We start from the raw sequence: 20908 nt of genomic DNA on the forward strand, positions 1-20908 counted from the left end.
CCGGCTGATGGCTGCGGAGCCATAAAAAAGAAGTTTTGGTTATCAATGTTATCGACCACACACACACATACACATACACATACTTCAAGTGATTTTCAAAATAATAAATGATGAACTGTGTTTAAATTTTTTATCAAAACTGTCAAGCCTCGATAGCAATCAATATTAGGTGAAAAATCCAGCTCTTGCTTTTTATTTCTGGCAACAGTGATGGAATTAAAACATCCAAGATAGGAAATTAAAATCACTGGGTGTAGGTCAGGTGGACTTAGCAGTCGGGTCATGGCTTGTTCACCCCTTTATGGGGGAATAAAACTGCCTCTGGTGGTGAAACCGTGAGGTGTGTCTGCAACCCTCATGCAAATCTTTACATTTGCTACAAACAAATAAGAACATTTTCTTATTTGTGTCCCTACTTACAAACAACTGTGATCAACAGGTGAGAGCTTTTGCAAAACAGTTTATAACATAAGAGAGATGTAGTTGGCAGAAATAAAATTTCCTGCAAAATCAGGCAGATTCTGATTGCCAAAGAAATAACAACTCGTAAGGCATTTATTTATTTTTATATTGCCCTCCATAGTCTGCAACCAGAGCAGGAAGCACTGTTGCTTTTACAAAATAACGATTTCCACATGTAATGTGTAATTCTGCAGCATGTGGTGTATTCTCGCCCAGCAGGATGGCGTGGTGTCACATAGCCCGAGAGGATGGCACGGTGTCACATAGCCTGACAGGATGGCACAGTGTCACATAGCCTGATAGGATGGCGCGGTGTCACATAGCCCGAGAGGATGGCACGGTGTCACATAGCCTGACAGGATGGCACAGTGTCACATAGCCTGATAGGATGGCGCGGTGTCACATAGCCCGACAGGATGGCGCAGTGTCACATAGCCTGATAGGATGGCACGGTGTCACATAGCCTGACAGGATGGCACAGTGTCACATAGCCCGACAGGATGGCGCAGTGTCACATAGCCCGACAGGATGGCAGAGTGTCACATAGCCTGATAGGATGGCGCAGTGTCACATAGCCTGATAGGATGGCGCAGTGTCACATCGCCTGATCGGATGGCGCAGTGTCACATCGCCTGATAGGATGGCGCGGTGTCACATAGCCTGATAGGATGGCGCAGTGTCACATAGCCTGATAGGATGGCGCAGTGTCACATCGCCTGATAGGATGGCGCGGTGTCACATAGCCTGATAGGATGGCGCAGTGTCACATAGCCTGATAGGATGGCGCAGTGTCACATCGCCTGATAGGATGGCACAGTGTCACATAGCCTGACAGGATGGCGCGGTGTCACATAGCCTGATAGGATGGCGCAGTGTCACATCGCCTGATAGGATGGCGCGGTGTCACATAGCCTGATAGGATGGCGCGGTGTCACATAGCCTGATAGGATGGCGTGGTGTCACATAGCCTGATAGGATGACGCGGTGTCACATAGCCTGACAGGATGACGCGGTGTCACATAGCCTGATAGGATGGCGCGGTGTCACATAGCCAGATAGGATGGCACAGTGTCACATAGCCTGAAAGGATGACGCGGTGTCACATAGCCTGATAGGATGGCGCGGTGTCACATAGCCTGACAGGATGGCGTGGTGTCACATAGCCTGACAGGATGGCGCGGTGTCACATAGCCTGATAGGATGGCGCGGTGTCACATAGCCCGACAGGATGGCAGAGTGTCACATAGCCTGACAGGATGGCGCGGTGTCACATAGCCTGATAGGATGGCGCGGTGTCACATAGCCCGACAGGATGGCAGAGTGTCACATAGCCTGATAGGATGGCACAGTGTCACATAGCCTGATAGGATGGCGCAGTGTCACATAGCCTGATAGGATGGCGCAGTGTCACATCGCCTGATAGGATGGCGCGGTGTCACATAGCCTGATAGGATGGCGCAGTGTCACATCGCCTGATAGGATGGCGCGGTGTCACATAGCCTGATAGGATGGCGCGGTGTCACATAGCCTGATAGGATGGCGCAGTGTCACATAGCCTGATAGGATGGCGCAGTGTCACATCGCCTGATAGGATGGCGCGGTGTCACATAGCCTGATAGGATGGCGCGGTGTCACATAGCCTGATAGGATGGCGTGGTGTCACATAGCCTGATAGGATGACGCGGTGTCACATAGCCTGACAGGATGACGCGGTGTCACATAGCCTGATAGGATGGCGCGGTGTCACATAGCCAGATAGGATGGCACAGTGTCACATAGCCTGACAGGATGGCGTGGTGTCACATAGCCTGATAGGATGACGCGGTGTCACATAGCCTGACAGGATGACGCGGTGTCACATAGCCTGATAGGATGGCGCGGTGTCACATAGCCAGATAGGATGGCACAGTGTCACATAGCCTGACAGGATGACGCGGTGTCACATAGCCTGATAGGATGGCACGGTGTCACATAGCCTGACAGGATGGCAGAGTGTCACATAGCCTGACAGGATGGCACAGTGTCACATAGCCTGACAGGATGGCGCGGTGTCACATAGCCTGAGAGGATGGTGCCGTGTTACATAGCCTGACAGGATGGCACGGTTTCACATAGCCTGAGAGGATGGTGCCGTGTTACATAGCCTGACAGGATGGCATAGTGATCATTTTGAGGGACACTTGCCTTTGATCATTGTAGTCTGGATTTTATTCTCGGCCTAACGAAGAACTGTCTGATTGGTGCTTCACAAGTAGTGATCATAAAGCAAGCAATCCCTTGGATGGATGTTAAGCTGGGTGTTCCATCTGTTAGCATTTTTGGTGGATGTTAAATACCCCATGCTGTCTTTCATAAATAATATGACAATTATTGTCGGCACCCTGAACAAGATCCAAATTACTGCCACCATCAGGCCAATTTCAAGCCTGGCTGTCTGGTTTAGAAAAGACTTCAAACAAAAACCACAGCCTCAACATTGGCATTACGTAGAGCTGTTAAAGAAGCAGTAGTAAAGTATAAAAATGCGAAAATAAAAAAACCACCTCATGAACGGTCGAAGCCTGAGATAGCCTACAAATATTTTAAGAACCATACAATCAGCCATCTGTCCAAAATGGCTAGTCAACTGAAAACACCATGTTGCACAATTTAAGTAACTCAAGAAGAGATAAGCATCATCTCCAACTCATCACATGCAAAATAAATTTTAATCACTATTGACCAACAATGCATCGTCAAAGCACAAAAAGTAATACCAAAAAAAATTGTTTCTTCTTGCAAGGCCAAAAATATTAGGGTATCTCAGGGAAATTCCTTCATTTGTTCCTTCTGAAGTTCACATGTTAAAAAAAAGTTATTCCATTGTGATATTAATATAACCTCATTTTAACATGCATCATGAGATAGGATTTGAATTTCCGAAGTACCTGATGAGAATTTCCTTACTACCTGATAAATAATTACCAAAATCGGAATTCCATGCATTTCAAATGTATCATATATATATATATATATATATATATATATATATATATATATATATATATATATATATATATATATATATACATACACACACACCTATCTTCTTCTTCTTCTTCTTCTTCTTCTCCTTCTCCTTCTTCTTCTTCTTCTTTCGGCTGCTCCCGTAAGGGGTCGCCAGAGCAGATCATCCGTTATGATCCACATAATGATTTGGCACATGTTTTACGCCGGATGCCCTTCCTGACGCAACCCTGGTCACCTCTTAGGACACAGGGATATGGTACACCTATTTAACCAGGGTATACACCGGCCCAGTATACTGGTACTCATTTCACTGACCTCGGAAGGATGACAGGCTGAGTCAACCCCCTGGTGTATTAATTCAGTGGCCCAACGGGGCTTGAACTCAGGACCTCTTGGATCCCAAGCCACTGCCCTAACCACTGCGCCAACACCAGGCTCATGAATGAATACGGAAGTATGAGATCAAAATGGCGATGTTTATTTTATTTTAAAAAATAAGTTGTTCTTTGTCTTTCCTAATGTTTGCGATATTAAAATAAATCATTTCAAGCAAAAAAAAAAGATAGCTACAGCGAACAATACCGCTGAGGTTGTTTGCATTGATCAAATACTCCCGAAGAGTAATTGACTGAATCGGGAATTGATTTAAATTAAAAAAAATTTGTTGCCCGATTTCAACGAAACTTGATACTGAACAATGCAGGCGAATGCTGAATAAGGTGGCACTAAAATTTTTGCACTATCGTGTACCATTTTGGCTGTATTTCAGGAATATATATATATATATATATATATATATATATATATATATATATATATATATATATATATATATATATATATATATATATATATATATATATATATATATATATATATATATATATATATATATATATATATATATATATATATATATATATATATATATATATATATATATATATATATATATATATATATATATATATATATATATATATATATATATATATATATATATATTGAGCGTGGTGTTGGCGCAGTGGTTAGGGCAGTGGCTTGGGACCCAAAAGGTCCTGAGTTCAAGCCCCGTCGGGACACTGAATTTATATATATATATATATATATATATATATATATATATATATATATATATATCTTCTTCTTCCTCTTTCGGCTTGCTCCCGCTAGGGGTCGCCACAGCGGACCAACTGTCTCCATTTTGCTCTATCCTCCACATCTTCCATTGACACTCCAACCACCCGCATGTCCGCCCTCACCGCATCCATGAACCTCTTCTTTGGCCTTCCTCTTCTCCTCCTGCCTGGCGGCTCCATCTTCAACATCCTTCTCCCGATATACTCCGTTTCCCTCCTGTGCACATGTCCAAACCATCGCAATCTCGCCTCTCTCACTTTGTCTCCAAACCGTCCTACCTGCGCTGTCCCTCTAATACACTCATTTCTTATCCTATCCATCCTCGTCACTCCCAACGAGAATCGCAGCATCTTTAACTCTGCCACCTCCAGCTCTGCTTCCTGTCTTTTTGTTAGCGCCACCGCCTCCAAACCATACAACATAGCTGGTCTCACTACCGTCTTGTATACTTTCCCCTTCACTCTTGCAGCTACCCTTCTGTCACAAATCACTCCTGCAACTCTTCTCCACCCACTCCATCCTGCCTGCACTCTCTTTTTCACTTCTCTCCCACACTCTCCGTTACTTTGGACAGTTGATCCCAAGTATTTAAACCAATCCACCTTCCCCACCTCAACTCCTTGCAACCGCACCATACCACCACCCTCCCTCTCATTTACGCACATGTACTCCGTCTTTCTCCTACTGACCAACATTCCCCTTCTCTCCAGTGCGTACCTCCACCTCTCAAGGCTCGATTCAGCCTGCTTCCTACTCTCCCTACAGATCATGATGTCATCCGCGAACATCATGGAACTCCATCCTGTCCATGGAGACTCCAGTCTGATCTCGTCCGTCAACCTGTCCATCACCATTGCAAACAGGAAAGGGCTCAGAGTCGATCCTTGGTGCAATCCCACTTTAACCTTAAACCGGTCCGTCATTCCTACCGCACACCTCACCGCTGTCACACTGTCCTCATACATATCCTGCACGATCCTCACATACTTCTCCACCACTCCCGACTTCCTCATACAATACCACAACTCCTCTCTTGGCACCCTATCATAAGCTTTCTCTAAATCCACAAACACACAATGTAACTCTTTCTGGCCTTCCCTATACTTCTCCATCAACATTCTCAAAGCAAACATCGCATCAGTGGTGCTCTTTCCTGGCATAAACCCATATTGCTGCTCACAGATCGTCACCTCTCCTCTCAACCGAGCTTCCACTACTCTTTCCCACAGCTTCATGGTGTGGCTTAACAACTTTATCCCTCTGTAATTTCCACAGCTCTGCACATCACCCTTATTCTTGAAAATCGGAATCAGTACACTTAATCTCCACTCCTCCGGCATCCTCTCACTTTCCAAGACTTTATTAAACAATCTGGTTAACAACCCCACTGCCATCTCTCCTAAGCACTTCCATGCCTCCACTGGTATTCCATCTGGGCCAACCGCCTTTCCACTTTTCATCTTCTTCATAGCAGTCCTCACTTCATCCTTACTGATCCACCCCACTTCCAGATTCACTATCTCCACCTCTTCCAACCTTCTCTCTCTCTCATTTTCTTCATTCATCAGCTCCTCAAAGTACTCCATCCACCTTCTCAACACACTCTCCTCGCTCATCAGCACATTCCCATTTGCGTCCTTTATCACCCGAACCTGCAGCACATCCTTCCCAGCTCGGTCCCTCTGTCTTGCCAATCGGTATAAATCCTTTTCCCCTTCTTTTGTATCCAACTTCTCATACAGCTCATCATATGCCTTTTCCTTGGCCTTTGCCACCTCTCTTTTTGCTTTTCGACGCCACTCCTTGTACTCCTGCCGACGCAACCCTGTATATTATAATAATATATATATATATATATATATATAAATATATATAAATATATATATTTATATATATATATATATATATAAATAACCAAGTCGAAAACACCAGGGGGTTGACTCAGCCTGCCATCCTTCTGAGGTCGGCGAAATGAGTTCCAGTTGTACTGGGCCCGGTGTATGCCCCGGTTAGAATAGGTGTACCATTTTCCTGTGTGTCGTAAGAGGCGACCAGGGTTTGCGTCAGGAAGGGCATCCGGCGTAAAAACCTATGCCAAATCATTATGCGGACAACAAAACGAATTTCCATACCAGATCGGTCGAGGCCCGGGTTACCAACGACCGCCACCGGTACCGGTGGTCAGCAGGGTACCGGTGGAAATTGTGCTACTGCTGGGCGAAGGAGGAGGAAGAGACGGGGAAGGCGAGTCCGGAGGCAATGGGAGAGGGGGAAGGGTAGAAGTGTGCAGGTGAGAGTTGGAACTCTGAATGTTGGGACGATTACTGGCAAAGGGCGAGAGTTGGCTGATATGTTGGAGAGAAGAAAGGTGGACATACTGTGTGTACAAGAGACCAAGTGGATGGAGAGTAAGGCTAGGAGCATTGGAGGTGGTTTCAAACTGTTCTACCATGGTGTGGATGGGAGGAGAAATGTTGTCGGGGTAATCCTGAAGGAAGATTATGTCAAGAGGGTATTGGAGGTGAGGAGAGTGTCTGACCGAGTGATGAGTGTGAAGTTGGAAATTGAAGGGGTGATGATGAATGTCATCAGTGCATATGCCCCACATATGGGGTGTGAGATGGAATATAAAGAAGATTTCTGGAGTGAGTTAGATGAAGTGGTGGAGGTGGCGGTACGCACTGGAGAGAAGGGGAATGATAGTCGGAGTAAGACGGAGTACATGTGCGTAAATGAGAGGGAGGGTGGTGGTATGGTGCGGTTGCAAGGAGTTGAGGTGGGGAAGGTGGATGGGTTTAAATACTTGGGATCAACTGTCCAAAGTAACGGAGAGTGTGGGAGAGAAGTGAAAAAGAGAGTGCAGGCAGGATGGAGTGGGTGGAGAAGAGTTGCAGGAGTGATTTGTGACAGAAAGGTAGCTGCAAGAGTGAAGGGGAAAGTATATAAGACGGTAGTGAGACCAGCTATGTTGTATGGTTTGGAGGCGGTGGCACTAACAAAAAGACAGGAAGCGGAGCTGGAGGTGGCAGAGTTAGATGCTGCGATTCTCGTTGGGAGTGACGAGGATGGACAGGATAAGGAATGTGTATATTAGAGGGACAGCGCAGGTCGGACGGTTTGGAGATAAAGTGAGAGAGGCGAGATTGAGATGGTTTGGACATGTGCTCAGGAGGGAAGAGGAGTATATCGGGAGAAGGATGTTGAAGATGGAGCCGCCAGGCAGGAGGAGAAGAGGAAGGCCAAAGAAGAGGTTCATGGATCCGGTGAGGGCGGACATGCGGGTGGTTGGAGTGTCAATGGAAGATGTGGAGGATAGAGCGAAATGGAGATGGTTGATCCGCTGTGGCGACCCCTAACGGGAGCGAACCGAAAGAAGATATATATATATATATATATATATATATATATATATATATATATATATATATATATATACATATATATATACACACACACACACGTAAGTATGTATGTATATGCAGTATCAAGTTTCGTTCAAATCGGGCGACGAAAAAAATTATAAAAAAATCAATTCCCGTTTCAGTCAAGTACTCTTCGGGATTATTTGATCAATGCAAGCAACCTCAGCGGTATAGTCTACATATATATATATATATATATATATATATATATATATATATATATATATATATATATATATATATATATAGATATGTACATACACACATACAGGCACTCCTCACTTAACGACCGACCTGTTTAACGACCACGCGGACTTCCGAACAGCTCTCCAACCAGTAGGTATTTTATGCTGCACGAGAACTTTAGTTGTGGAAATGGCAGCGCGGCGTCTCAGCATCAAGCATCACATCTCCATCACCCTTTCTCAGTCTCAGTCTCGTTCCCGCAGTCGGTCAGTATTCACTACACTAGCGTTCACAATCTCCAAGACTACATATTTTGTCTCTTTGTGTACTTTATTTTGCCTCCCATAGTACAAGATGTTGGCGAAAAGGAAGAGCATGACTTCACCTGGGGGAAGCACCAAGAAACTAAGGAAGGCTATCGATCTTGAGATGAAAATGAAGATCACAAACGACTATGAAGCTGGTAAGAAAGTTAAAGCGATAGCATGTGACTTGGAGCTGGCACATTCAACCATTTCAACGATCTTGAAGGATAAAGATAGAGTGAAAGAGGCAGTGAAAGCATCGACAGGATTTAAAGCCATAATAACGAGGCAGCAGAAAGGCCTCATTCATGAAATGGAGAAATTGTTAGCGATCTGGTTTGACGACCAGATACAAAAAAGAATGCCGATGAGCCTTTCAATAATTCAAGGCAAGGCGTGCAGTATCTTTGAGACTTTGAAGGCACGCAAAAGTGAAGAATCGACTGAAACATTTACGGCAAGCCATGGATGGTTTCAACGGTTTTGTCGGAGATTCAATCTGCATAATCGGAGTATCAGCGGTGAGGCGGCAAGCACGGACGTAAAAGCAGTGGAAAAATTTGTTGACCAATTTGATGAAATCATCGAGAATGGCGGCTACCATCTGGAACAGATCTTCAATGTGGATGAAACCAGACTTTTTTGGAAGAAAATGCCCAAAAGGTCAGACATACACAAAGAAGCTAAAACAATGCCCGGTTTCGAGGCTTCTAAGGACAGGGTCACAATGTTGCTGGGAGGAAATGTCGCTGGGTTCACGTTAAAGCCTTTCCTCATCTATCGCTCTGAGAATCCACGTGCATTGAAGCAGGTTAGTAAGCACATGCTGCCCGTTTACTATCGTGCAAATAACAAGGCATGGATGGGGCAAGATTTATTTGAAGATTGCTTCATCAACTGCTTCATACCCTCAGTCAAGCATTATTGTCTGGAAAAGGGCGTTCCCTTTAAAATTATCCTCCTGCTTGATAATTCCCCAGGCCACCCCCAGCATCTTGATAATCTACACCCAGATGTAAAGGTAGTGTATCTGCCTAAAAACACGACTGCTATCCTACAGCCAATGGACCAGGAGGTTATAGCTACATTCAAAGCATACTATTTGCACACAACTTTTTCCAAAGCTCTAGCAGCAACAGAAAGTGATGAAGTAATCCTTCGTGATTTTTGGAAATCATACAACATTTTACACTGCATAAAGAACATTGAATCAGCTTTTATTACAGTATACAGTACACTACTGTATAAACATTTAAAAATATATCCACGCTTATGGACCAATTCGCTTAACGACCTAGTCATAGGAACGGAACTCAGTCGTTAAGTGAGGAGTGCCAGTATATATATATATATATATATATATATATATATATATATATATATATATATATATATATATATATATATACACATGTATATACATATATATATATACATATATATATCTATATATTCAAATATACATACACATATCAATATATATATATATATATATATATATATATATATATATATATATATATATATATATATATATATATATATATATATACATATACATACATACATATATATATACATACATACACGAGGTGTGTTCAAAAAGTATCCAACCTTCATTTTCGTGCATAAACAAATAAAGCTAGGGAGGCGTGGTTTGGTGCACGTACGTAGGCGATCCTAAACCGTATGCGTGAATATTTTCCCACCTGCAGAAGCTGTCAGTCGCCGACAGACCGCCGATGAGTGAGGAAGTGTAAGTGAGCGCCGTCGGATTTTCGTTTTTGACAAAATGACGGAAAAACTTGAACAACACGACTGCATCAAAATTTGTGTAAAGCTTGGCGATTCCCAAGTGGAAACGATCCGCAAGATTCAACAGGGAATGAAGCAATGGGCACCACACAGATAAAAGAGTGGTACAACCGCTTCAAAGATGGTCGCACATCAGTGGAAAGTGAAGCACGTTCTGGTAGGCCCTCAACATCCCGAAATGAAATCGTCATTGACCAAGTGAGGACCCTGATGATGCAGGATCGTCAAATCACGATCAGAGAACTTGCAGACGAGGCGGGTGTCAGCATTGGATCCGTTCATTCCATTGTGACTGAGGATTTGGGCTTAAGGAGAATCTCAGCGAAGTTTGTGCCAAAGCTGCGAACGATCGTGCAGAAGCAACTCCGTTTGGAGATCGCACAGGACATGCTGGCGACTGTGAACAGCGATCCCAACTTCTTCAACACAGTGATCACTGGCGATGAGACCACAGTGATCCGTCATTTTGTCAAAAACGAAAATCCGACGGCGCTCACTTACACTTCCTCACTCATCGGCGGTCTGTCGCGGGAAAATATTCACACATACGGATTAGGATCGCCTACATACGTGCACCAAACCACACCTCCCAAGCTTCATTTGTTTAGGCACAAAAAATTAAGGTTGGATACTTTTTGAACACACCTCGTGTATATATGCTACCATATATATATATATATATATATATATATATATATATATATATATATATATATATATATATATGGTTTTCGGGCTACTATATATATATATATATATATATTCTTCTTTTTCTTTCGGCTGCTCCCGTTAGGGGTCGCCACAGCGGATCATCCGTATGATCCGCATAGTGATTTGGCACATGTTTTACGCCGGATGCCCTTCCTGACGCAACCCTGGTCACTTCTTACGATACAGGGATATGGTACACCTATTTTAACCGGGGTATACACCGGCCCAGTACTCTGGTACTCATTTCGCCGACCTCGGAAGGATGACAGGCTAAGTCAACCCCCTGGTGTATTAATTCAGTGGCCGAACGGGGCTTGAACTCAGGACCTTTTGGATCCCAAGCCGCTGCCCTAACCACTGCGCCAACACCAGGCTTTTATATATATATATACACACACATGTTAAAATGGGCTGCAAAATATATGGGCTGCAAAAGTAGGTATAGAGTAAGGATTATACCAGTATTACAATAGTGGAGTGTGTCAATGTCAGGGGCAAACAGTTTGAACAATTGAGGTATTAATATGTTTATTATTGATATGTTTATTATTGATATGCTTAATTAATCAATAAAATACGTTTTGTGTGCACGTTTTGTTTTACATTATTGTATACATACTTTTGCAGCCCCCTGTATGTATATACATATATATATATATATATATATATATATATATATATATATATATATATATATATATATATATATATATATATATATATATATATATATATATATATATATATATATACACTGGCGATACCTGTGCACATGCACGGGATAGCAGTACAACATAGCTGGTAGCAGACGACAGACCGTACACGGGGAATGACAAAAATATGTATTGTGCAAAATGCAAGTGGTACTATGGAACGCCAAGACTTCCCAAACATTGTCAACATGTCCTCTAAGTGCCACAGCAATTTCACAGGGATCGTGTGATGGCGAGCCGAGTTTTTAATGTGCAAGCTTGGTATTATAATAGAGATATACACATATATATATATATATACATATAGATATAAATACATATACATATAGATATAAATACATATATACACACACACACACACACACACACACACACACACACACACACACACACACACACACACACACACACACACACACACACACACACACACACACACACACACACACACAAACCCAATAAATAAGATTCATCAGATGTCTGTCTGGTTGTTCACGTTTTTTGTAAGGTCCGCATGACCGCCAACCACCAAATTTGGCACACAGTCCAAGTCCGATCTGGGAATTGTTCGAAGAGTCTAATCATTCTCCACCTGAACCTTTAAAGATCACTTTTCTGGCTTTTCATTTATATGCAATCTCATTGGTCAACAGATATCACGTGACATAACACGGCCAAAGGCCAACACACCTAATTTGTCGAGTTGCGCCTTCCACCCATTGGCTCACTGCACAGCTGGCATGACAACACACACAATTGGAACCGAACTAAATTAATAATACATTCATCAATGTTGTGCTGCGGTAAGTGGTGTATCCTACGTTCCTATACACAATTGCCACACCGTCCCCATCCCTTGAAGATGTGTGGTTTAAAAATAGCGTTGGATAACTCTGTAAAGGATCACTTTACTTTGAGAAATGGAACTTTACATTACTCGTGCTTTCTGCCTCCCTCACGGCTTCCATCCGTCCAACACTTCTCACACAATAATTCATTATTGACCATAACTGGACATTTGATATCATTTTTTTCACATCCTCTGACATAGCTTAAAGTTGAACACAAACGCTCAGACAATCTCGACTCTAATGTATCCCTTGTGCCTATTTTCAGATTTATAAAGTCTGTAATTTGGCGATTAAATGTTCAAATATTTTTATTATTATAATTATAATTATTATTATTATCATTATTATTATTCACACTTTGCCATGACACCACACCCACGGTAAAGGGGAAGAAACAACCATCACTTTAACTGTTGCACAATCTCTGCTGAGCTATTGACACATTTGCACGGGCGATTTGAGTTCTGGTTCAGTACAAATGGCATCCCGGGAAAGTGTTAAATAGGACGATCCCATAACACACAGGTCAACTGGTGAGCCTGTGTCGGCGGAACAAAGCATTAATTGCCCATTTTGTCTGTGGTGTCCGAGGTGCCTGGGCGGTGTATGTCCTGTGTCCATGCTGGAGTAATAGAACTGATTTATCAATTAATAAAAGACCATTTCATTCCCCTAACACCATCAAGTCCCTTTAAAAGCCCGAATACACCAACGACCGTTAAGATCCAAAAGACACTTTCAGACCTCGAAGACCTTTAAGAGCCTTAAGTCTTTTGAAGACCCCTTCGAGCCAGAAGACCTCAAGACCCTTAAGAACTGGAAGACCCTTTAAAGACTCTTAATACTCCAAAGACCTGTAAGACATTTAAGACCTTAAAGACCATTAAGACCCCTTTACCACTGGTGTTCTGGCTCTCCTGACCCCGACAGTTCCCCCCCCCCCACACCCTGTCCATTCTCCTGCCCCCCAATCTGCCTGCTCCATTCTCAGCCTTGCTGTCTCTCCTGTTTCTCCCACTTCTCAGTACCCCCCCTTTACTCCCCCACCCCTCATGCAGGCAACGCCAGATAACCCTGTTAGTAATATATATCTATATAAATATCTTCTTCGTCCGGCTGCTCCCGTGAGGGGTCGCCACAGCAGATCATCCGTTATGATCCGCATGATGGTTTGGCACATGTTTTATGCCGGATGCCCTTCCTGACGCAACCCTGGTCGCCTCTTACGACACACAGGGATATGGTACACCTATTCTAACCGGGGCATACACCGGGCTCAGTACACTGGTACTCACTTCGCCGACCTCGGAAGGATGACAGGCTGAGTCAACCTCCTAGTGTGTATTAATTCAAGCGGTCAACGGGGCTTGAACTCAGGACCTTTTGGATCCCAAGCCGCTACCCTAACCACGACACCAACACCAGGGTAAAAAAAATATATATATATATATATATATATATATATACATATATATATATATATATATATATATATATATATATATATATATATATATATATATATATATATATATATATATTGTTACACTGCCATACAATCAGCAATCTGCCAAAAAAAACTTAACAGTGCATTAGTTGGACTTAATAGTGGGGGTCCTTTTGGGATAATCAAACTGTCTCTGGTGGTGCAGCCCTGAGGTTTGTCCACCAAACTCATGCAAAACTTCACATTTGCTGTAAACTAATGAGGAAATTTTCTTCCTTGTCTCCCCAGTTATTAACAACTGTGATCAACATGTGAGAGCTATTGACCACAGTTTCCAACATTTTATTTTATTTTTAAACCTATACAATCATAGTACTATTACCTGCATGAAAGATCTGTATTCATATACAATAAAGTACATGAGTATGCATGGCATGTCGCATCTATATTACTTGTTATGTGGGCACACCGATCAGGGGGTGACATTTTCACCAGGTGAATGTTCTTTGTTTGTAAAATTTCCCTGGGGTTGAGCTGTATTTCCTCGGGTAAGTCAGAAAACAGAAACAAAGGTACTTATTGCTCGGCTTAAAATGAACAAAACACATGTTCCTTCATAGTGCATTCGTTCTTAGAGGGGAGGGTGGCCTTCCACCCACCAGCCCCCCCCCCCACCTAACTGACCTTGCTGCATTGCATGCACCTGATTTCCAGGTCTGACTCATTATTTCTCACAATCATGCCTCTGCAGCCATCCACATCTTAATGTGTGAATTATTTAGTATTGTGTGTCTATAATTGAAATATAACAGCACGCAAGTGTGAAATATTTCATACTGTGAAACGAACACCGCTTTTCATGTCTCTCTGCCACACCTGTAAATCCATCCATCCATCCATCCATCAATCCATCCATTGGGACCATACTCTGCAGAGCGTTGGTGCTGCCTAAGCAGTCTCCTTGGCTATTGGGCACAATCCTGGACGGGTCGCCACTCCGACACAGGATACCAGCATGCTGGCACTCATTTTGCCGACCTCGGAAGGATGACAGGCAGAGTCAATGCTACCTGGTATTAATTCAACTGCCAAGCAGGATTTGAACTCAGGATCCTCAGATCCCAAGCCCACCACCCGACCTGTAAATACAGCATTCTTTAATCATCACTGCAGAATTATTACATATTAACTGCTTCAGAAGGCAGATGAAAGCACCGATGTACGTTTTTATAAGGTCAATGGCTTGTGGAGGATCCATAACACATATCTCACGCACGAGCAAACAAACACACACACACACACACACACACACACACACACACACACACACACACACACACACACACACACACAATGATGACTTCACAAACACAGCCGCTGAGCTTGAGGGAAGTGACGTAACTTCCCGTGGCACTCTGGGTCCTCGCACTGGTATCTTTATGATGTCGCTTTTCTCTCCGCACTCAGCGGGCATTTAGGAGGAAATTTTTCCTCACCATTGATATCATCCGATGGAACTGTCCTTTAAATTGTGAGCGTCAAGCCACCAGGAAGCAACACGTACCATTTTGTATGACTCAGACGAGGTGAGAATGGAACCACAGACCTCCGAGGTACCAAGAGGACGATGCCCATTGTGCTAACAACTCTGGTTATCCAATTCACACTTGCTGCATTACAATTTTCCACTTGCCTATAAAGGACTGAGAAAGGGTATACTGCAAGGCTTTATATACTGCAAGGCTTGATATAATAAAAAAAATTTTACCAACAATTAACAGCGTTTTGCTTTTCTCCTTGGCTCATACCAATCACATGACTTACAAGCTGCATCATGGTGCCACCTGCCACAGTATTTAATACATTCAACAGATGAAGCGAAAGGACATGTTGAGGTTATTCCTGACTCCACAAGTTTCATCTAAAATTACTTACATCATGAATAAGACTTTTTTTTTTGAAATGATGATTTACCTTCAAGTTCAGGTATCTCCCATTGCTTCGATCACCCATTGATTCAAAGCGGCGCTTGGGGGTTAACATTTTGAATTTTATCAATGGATTTCAATCAAGGAATAGACAATCATTTAAATACATCATGAAACTCGAAGGGCACTCGGTGGAGCACACACACCTCTGCCACGTAATCCCTGATCCACGAGAACATATCGGGCCTAACACATTTTTTGAAACATCATGCTGTACAGTACTATATCGTTTTGGCCCAATCTCTCAATGGTGAAGAATCATTTTTTTAAATTAAATAATTCTCGTATCCAGATCCGGATTCAGATATTCACCAAAATCGAATCAATTCGTCCTTGTCACACACCGAACCTGTCCACAAAATTTCATCCAGATCCGTGCACAACTTTTTGAGATATCATGGACAGAGACAGACAGACAGACAGAAAGGGGTGAAAACAGAATGTCCTTCACCTTCGGCGAAGGAGGCAACACGTGATAGAAGGTAAAATCAAACATGTTTTTCACCACCATGGAAAATTTGGCACCAATGTACATCGATGGACAATGTCCACCATCTGGAAGTCACATAATAACTTGCCGTATATGTGTGTGTGTGCGGGCTGGCAGGATGGCCTAGAGGTACGCAGCCTTGCCACGAAGCTGTCTAGCCTGGGTTTGAATCCCAATCAAGCTAGTATAAACTGTCATCACGGTGTTTCACGGGCAGGGTGATTCATCAATGTGTGTGCCGTCCCTCGGATGGTCGCCGAACTGGGAATTCTGTCCGTCGGTATGAGTCGGTGGACGCTAAAGATCCCACGGTGTCCTTGGTGAAGAGTAGGTGAGCTATAGTCGGCACCCTGGCCAAATTCCAAATTCCTGCCCCAACTACTGCTTGGAAGGCAAATGGCAAACCACCCGGTGTAACCCTTGCCAAGCAACCGCTTGGACAGCACCGATGCTCTGTAAGAGAGGATGGTACACCACAATCAAGATATTCACATGCTATTTAAGAGAAACAGCACGAATTAAACGATGTACTGAGCAATAATAATAATAATCAGATACTGTGTTTATACTTGAAAAATGACGTCTACCCTTCCAATCCCACCACGAATGCTGAACCCATGTCCATTCCGTTGCCTCCTCTCACCCATATCTCCTCAATCCTCAATCTACTTGTATTGCTTTAACCTCCTCTTTCTTATCCTCTTACCTTCTCCCTATTCCTCAACTTTAACCACTACCAACCGTTTTTCCTGCGCTTGCGTTATAAGAGGACTTCACTCGATACAGCGATGAACTTTGTTGCTGTGACATTGTTCAGAAGGCATGTGATTGTGACGTGGCAGTGAGAAAACCTCCCCACAGGGTGTTCATTGGAGACGGCGTTTGAACTGGGATTCATAGCATTTGGATCCCAAGGACCCCGTGGCATGAACAACGTGGGTCGTTCATATTTTTGTCAAAAATTGATATTCCACATTGATTTATTTGTTGGATAATGATAGTTGTTTACTAGTTGAACGATGTTTTGATTACTAAAGGGGAGTTACATAATACATGAGGGCTTATCATTGAGTTTAGTACGTATGTCTGAAGATTTACAAGGATGTACTTACTGTACAAGGGGGCTGGCAGGATGACCAAGAGGTACGCAAACTCACCTGTAAGCTGTCTAGCCTGCGTGTGAATCCCTACCCGGGTATAAACTGTCATTCCAGTGTTTCACGGGCAGGGCAATTCGTCAATGTGTGCGCCGTCCCTCGGATGGACGTTAAAACTGGACGTCCCATATCTGTCGTCATTAGCCGGTGGACGTTAAAGATCCCACGGTGTCCTTTGCGAAGAGTCGGTGATATGTTGCCGGCACCGTGGCCAAATTCCATATTCCTGCACCAACTACTGCTTGGAAGGAAATGGCAAACCACCCAGTGTAACCCTTGCCAGGAAACCGCTTTGGTGGCACCGACACTCTCAAACAGAGGACTGCACGGACCCAGGAGGAGGCCATTTGGCTCATCAGGCCTCCGATCAAGGGATTTTGATCATAAGAAAAAGCAACAGATGAATGTCTCATAATAATTAGAGAATTTCATTAAATCAGTCAAAAGGGAAAAAAATATATTCAGGGATAGGTGGAGTGGTTGCTGCTACATCGATGACATTGGTCTCTCCAAGTTTACACACCGTAATAAGCTTCACACAAACAAATTCATGACGTCGAATCCCATCTCTGACGCCACACGCTTGTGCAAATATCACCCACATAATTATCTTCAACTTGATTGCACGTACAGTACCAGGACAACAGATACACCCCAAGCTGAAGTGCAACTGCAAACATTGCTCGGAAAACAAGTGAACGGCACAATGCGGAAGAGTGATGCAAGACAAACAGACAAGCAGTTCAAAAGGACATGACGTTCGGTGACACGTGACACACATAAAGTGTGCAAACTGTCGGAATTCGTGGCACGCTTGGCAAATGTAAACCGAGGTCAACAGTTACAACGTAGTCCAAGCTTTAAGCTGGTTGTCCACCACCACTACTCTTACTACTACCTATTTAACAGCCCTCGTTGTTGCACCCAGCTTCTTGTCTGGCCAGCCAGGGAAACTTTTTGGCACGAGTCGTTCACCAACTGGCTCACCAGGCCTGCCGTTCGACTTCAAGGCAGCAGGAAATTGTTAACACCGCGGCATGTTTGACGTCTCCCGGTTCGTGCGAGCAGACGGGACACCCGGCTTAACGTCCATCCGGGGATCGGGGCACGGATGGAACCCAGACTCGAAGCTCACCTGTTCACCCGTCTCGGGCACTTTTCGGGTTTAATGTCAATGTCGTAATGGTGCAGGTCGATCTTCGGAATGTCCAACTCAAAGTAGTTGGCCTGTAGTTTGATGAGCTTGCCCGAAGTTCCCAAACAAGGACGGACAGGAGCTTGGAAAGTCGGTTCCTGCGGCATCATGGAATCTACGGACAGATCGGGGCAACGTTAGCTGAGGTCGGAAGGACTAGGTCATGCACGGGTCTTGCACCACGGTCGGTCCAGCAACACACCACTGGCATCCAGCATTTAATTATTTATTTCATCGTCATCATTTCGGACCGAATATCCGTGTAATAAATCAGACACACACTGACAATGTCGAAACACACGAAATCATCAAACTTAACTTTTGCACTGAGTGCGCGTTCACCGTTTGGTGAGTCAAGGTGAAGTGTGTATTAAATTAAAGGGGGTCCATTGGAATCTACCCCCCCTCCCCCCACCACGACCCCGGTACCCGAACCAGCGAGCTATAAACGCTGATCGTAAACACCGGTCTCCCTTTTCCCTCTTCCCCTTTCTCCGATGCCCTTCCCGTCTGGGTTTGGGTTTTGTCGAATTACGGAGGAATCACAAACACAGATGATAACGCTTCGCCCGGCACGGCTCGGCATCACCCAGGGTCGCGCGCGGGGCCGCGCACGCTCGTCCGGCGGGCACGCGCGCGCGCGCGTGCGCTACTTCACCGTCAACATCAGCGCTCATGCCCGACGGATGGTGCCGTCCACTTCCCCCACAGCCCAGCAGCTAAGATGGCGGAGACATGGAGGCCGACAGGGGGACCGTAAACGGACAACGAAACTGGAGCGAATAAGCCGGCAGAGGTCGCTAAAGGCGGGAGGGGGAAAAAAAAAACTACACAAACAACAACCTTCGGTTGTGACTTGTTACCGGTGTTTAGGGGAGGACAGCTCGGACTCGGACTCGGAGCTGCAGATCCGTCTTTAAGCCGTCCACTCGACTCTGGGTTCGATTCCACACAAGGGAGCTTCGCAAGCACCATCGATGAGCGCTCCATCTTCCAGAGGGACGTGAAAGCCGGGTGTCCCAACCAGTGTGACCACTCCTTGGCTTTTTTCAGAAGATCTTGGCTATTCGTTGTTCACCTCGGCGTCTTGGTTTTCTGTAGGTTTTCTATTATCATCGCTTTTCCGAAACCTTGTGAGTTCTTGGCTTTTTTCATTGGCTCACCTTGGCATTTATGAAAATGAGGACTGGTCGCACTGGTCCCATCTGCGAGCTATTCCCTGGTGCACACGTTATAAAGATCTCTCATGAGTCTCAGTCATATCTTTTTAAAAGAGTGAGTCTTTCCCTGTAGGTGGTCTCGCCAGATTCCTGTCTTTACGACCCCAACGCTAGATCAATGGCAAACCGTGACCCAGGGTCTTTAATATCACATGCTAGGAGACCTTAATCACCTTCATACGAGGTGTCACCGTAGAGGATAATTAATTGTTTTTTTTTTTTAAGAAATTAATCGATTAATTGTTAAAGGAATCGTCTCCATTGGAGACGGAAGGAAAGGAGGTGGTTTTGGAGGTGCCATAACTTAAGGAAGGTCGTGCGATGTCAATCAATGCGTCGTTATGATGTTTCATGGTTGGATAAGCAAATAGACCCTGTGGTTGCCACCTGTCGGGGCCAGGTCTCTGAACGGCCAATGAAATCCAACCCACAAGTATGAAGGGCAATCCAACGAGCCTTTCGCAGACTCAACAACTGGTTAAAAAAATAATAATAATGAGAAAAATAATCCATAGGTGTGTGTGGTGTGTTCAGTTACAATGATTCATGTGGAGCGCTCGCCAAGTGGCTTAAGCACTCGAGCAAGAACTCCATTCAAAACTGTTGATAAGGAACGGCTGGCTTGGTAAGCGCTAGCTTGCTGCCTGATAACTGAACACACCCTCCCCTCCCCCGGGGTGTGTTCCATGAGCAAGCGGCTTCGTTGATTCAAAACACTCAACAGAACAAAATGCTCGGCACCGCTTACCAACATTGTGGTCACCATGGAAACCATGTGATCGTGGTACTCGAGAAAA

At 44.1% G+C, this 20908-nt stretch overlaps 2 protein-coding genes across 6 annotated transcripts in view; one reads left to right on the forward strand and one right to left on the reverse strand.

Moving 5' to 3' along the window:
• The window catches only part of LOC147035136 (protein argonaute-2), a 147883-nt gene that overhangs the window by 126560 nt on the left and 415 nt on the right, over positions 1-20908 (reverse strand). For 3 of the 5 annotated variants that reach the window (XR_015061463.1, XM_085894147.1, XM_085894129.1), the window contains exons 1-2: positions 19550-19703; positions 18832-19006 (exon numbers count right to left, since the gene is read on the reverse strand). Coding sequence is in view for 3 of the 5 variants with exons in the window: in XM_085894147.1 (XP_085750273.1) it covers positions 18832-19006; positions 19550-19568 (194 nt within the window). In the remaining 2 variants the exon portion in view is untranslated. Of the gene's footprint in view, positions 1-18831; positions 19007-19549; positions 19704-20859 lie in introns of those variants that run through there. The other 2 variants (XM_085894138.1, XM_085894154.1) reach the window with 2 other exon arrangements.
• Positions 19764-20908, forward strand: part of LOC147035137 (low molecular weight phosphotyrosine protein phosphatase-like) — a 55187-nt gene continuing 54042 nt past the window's right edge. Inside the window, exon 1 of the mRNA XM_085894206.1 lies at positions 19764-19988. The gene's annotated coding sequence lies outside the window, so the exon portion shown is untranslated. The remainder of the gene's footprint in view (positions 19989-20908) is intronic.

The sequence above is a fragment of the Eptatretus burgeri genome, chromosome 1 (assembly GCF_056783735.1).
Source record: "Eptatretus burgeri isolate ZD-2024b chromosome 1, Ebu_testis_v1, whole genome shotgun sequence".
NCBI lineage: Eukaryota > Metazoa > Chordata > Myxini > Myxiniformes > Myxinidae > Eptatretus > Eptatretus burgeri.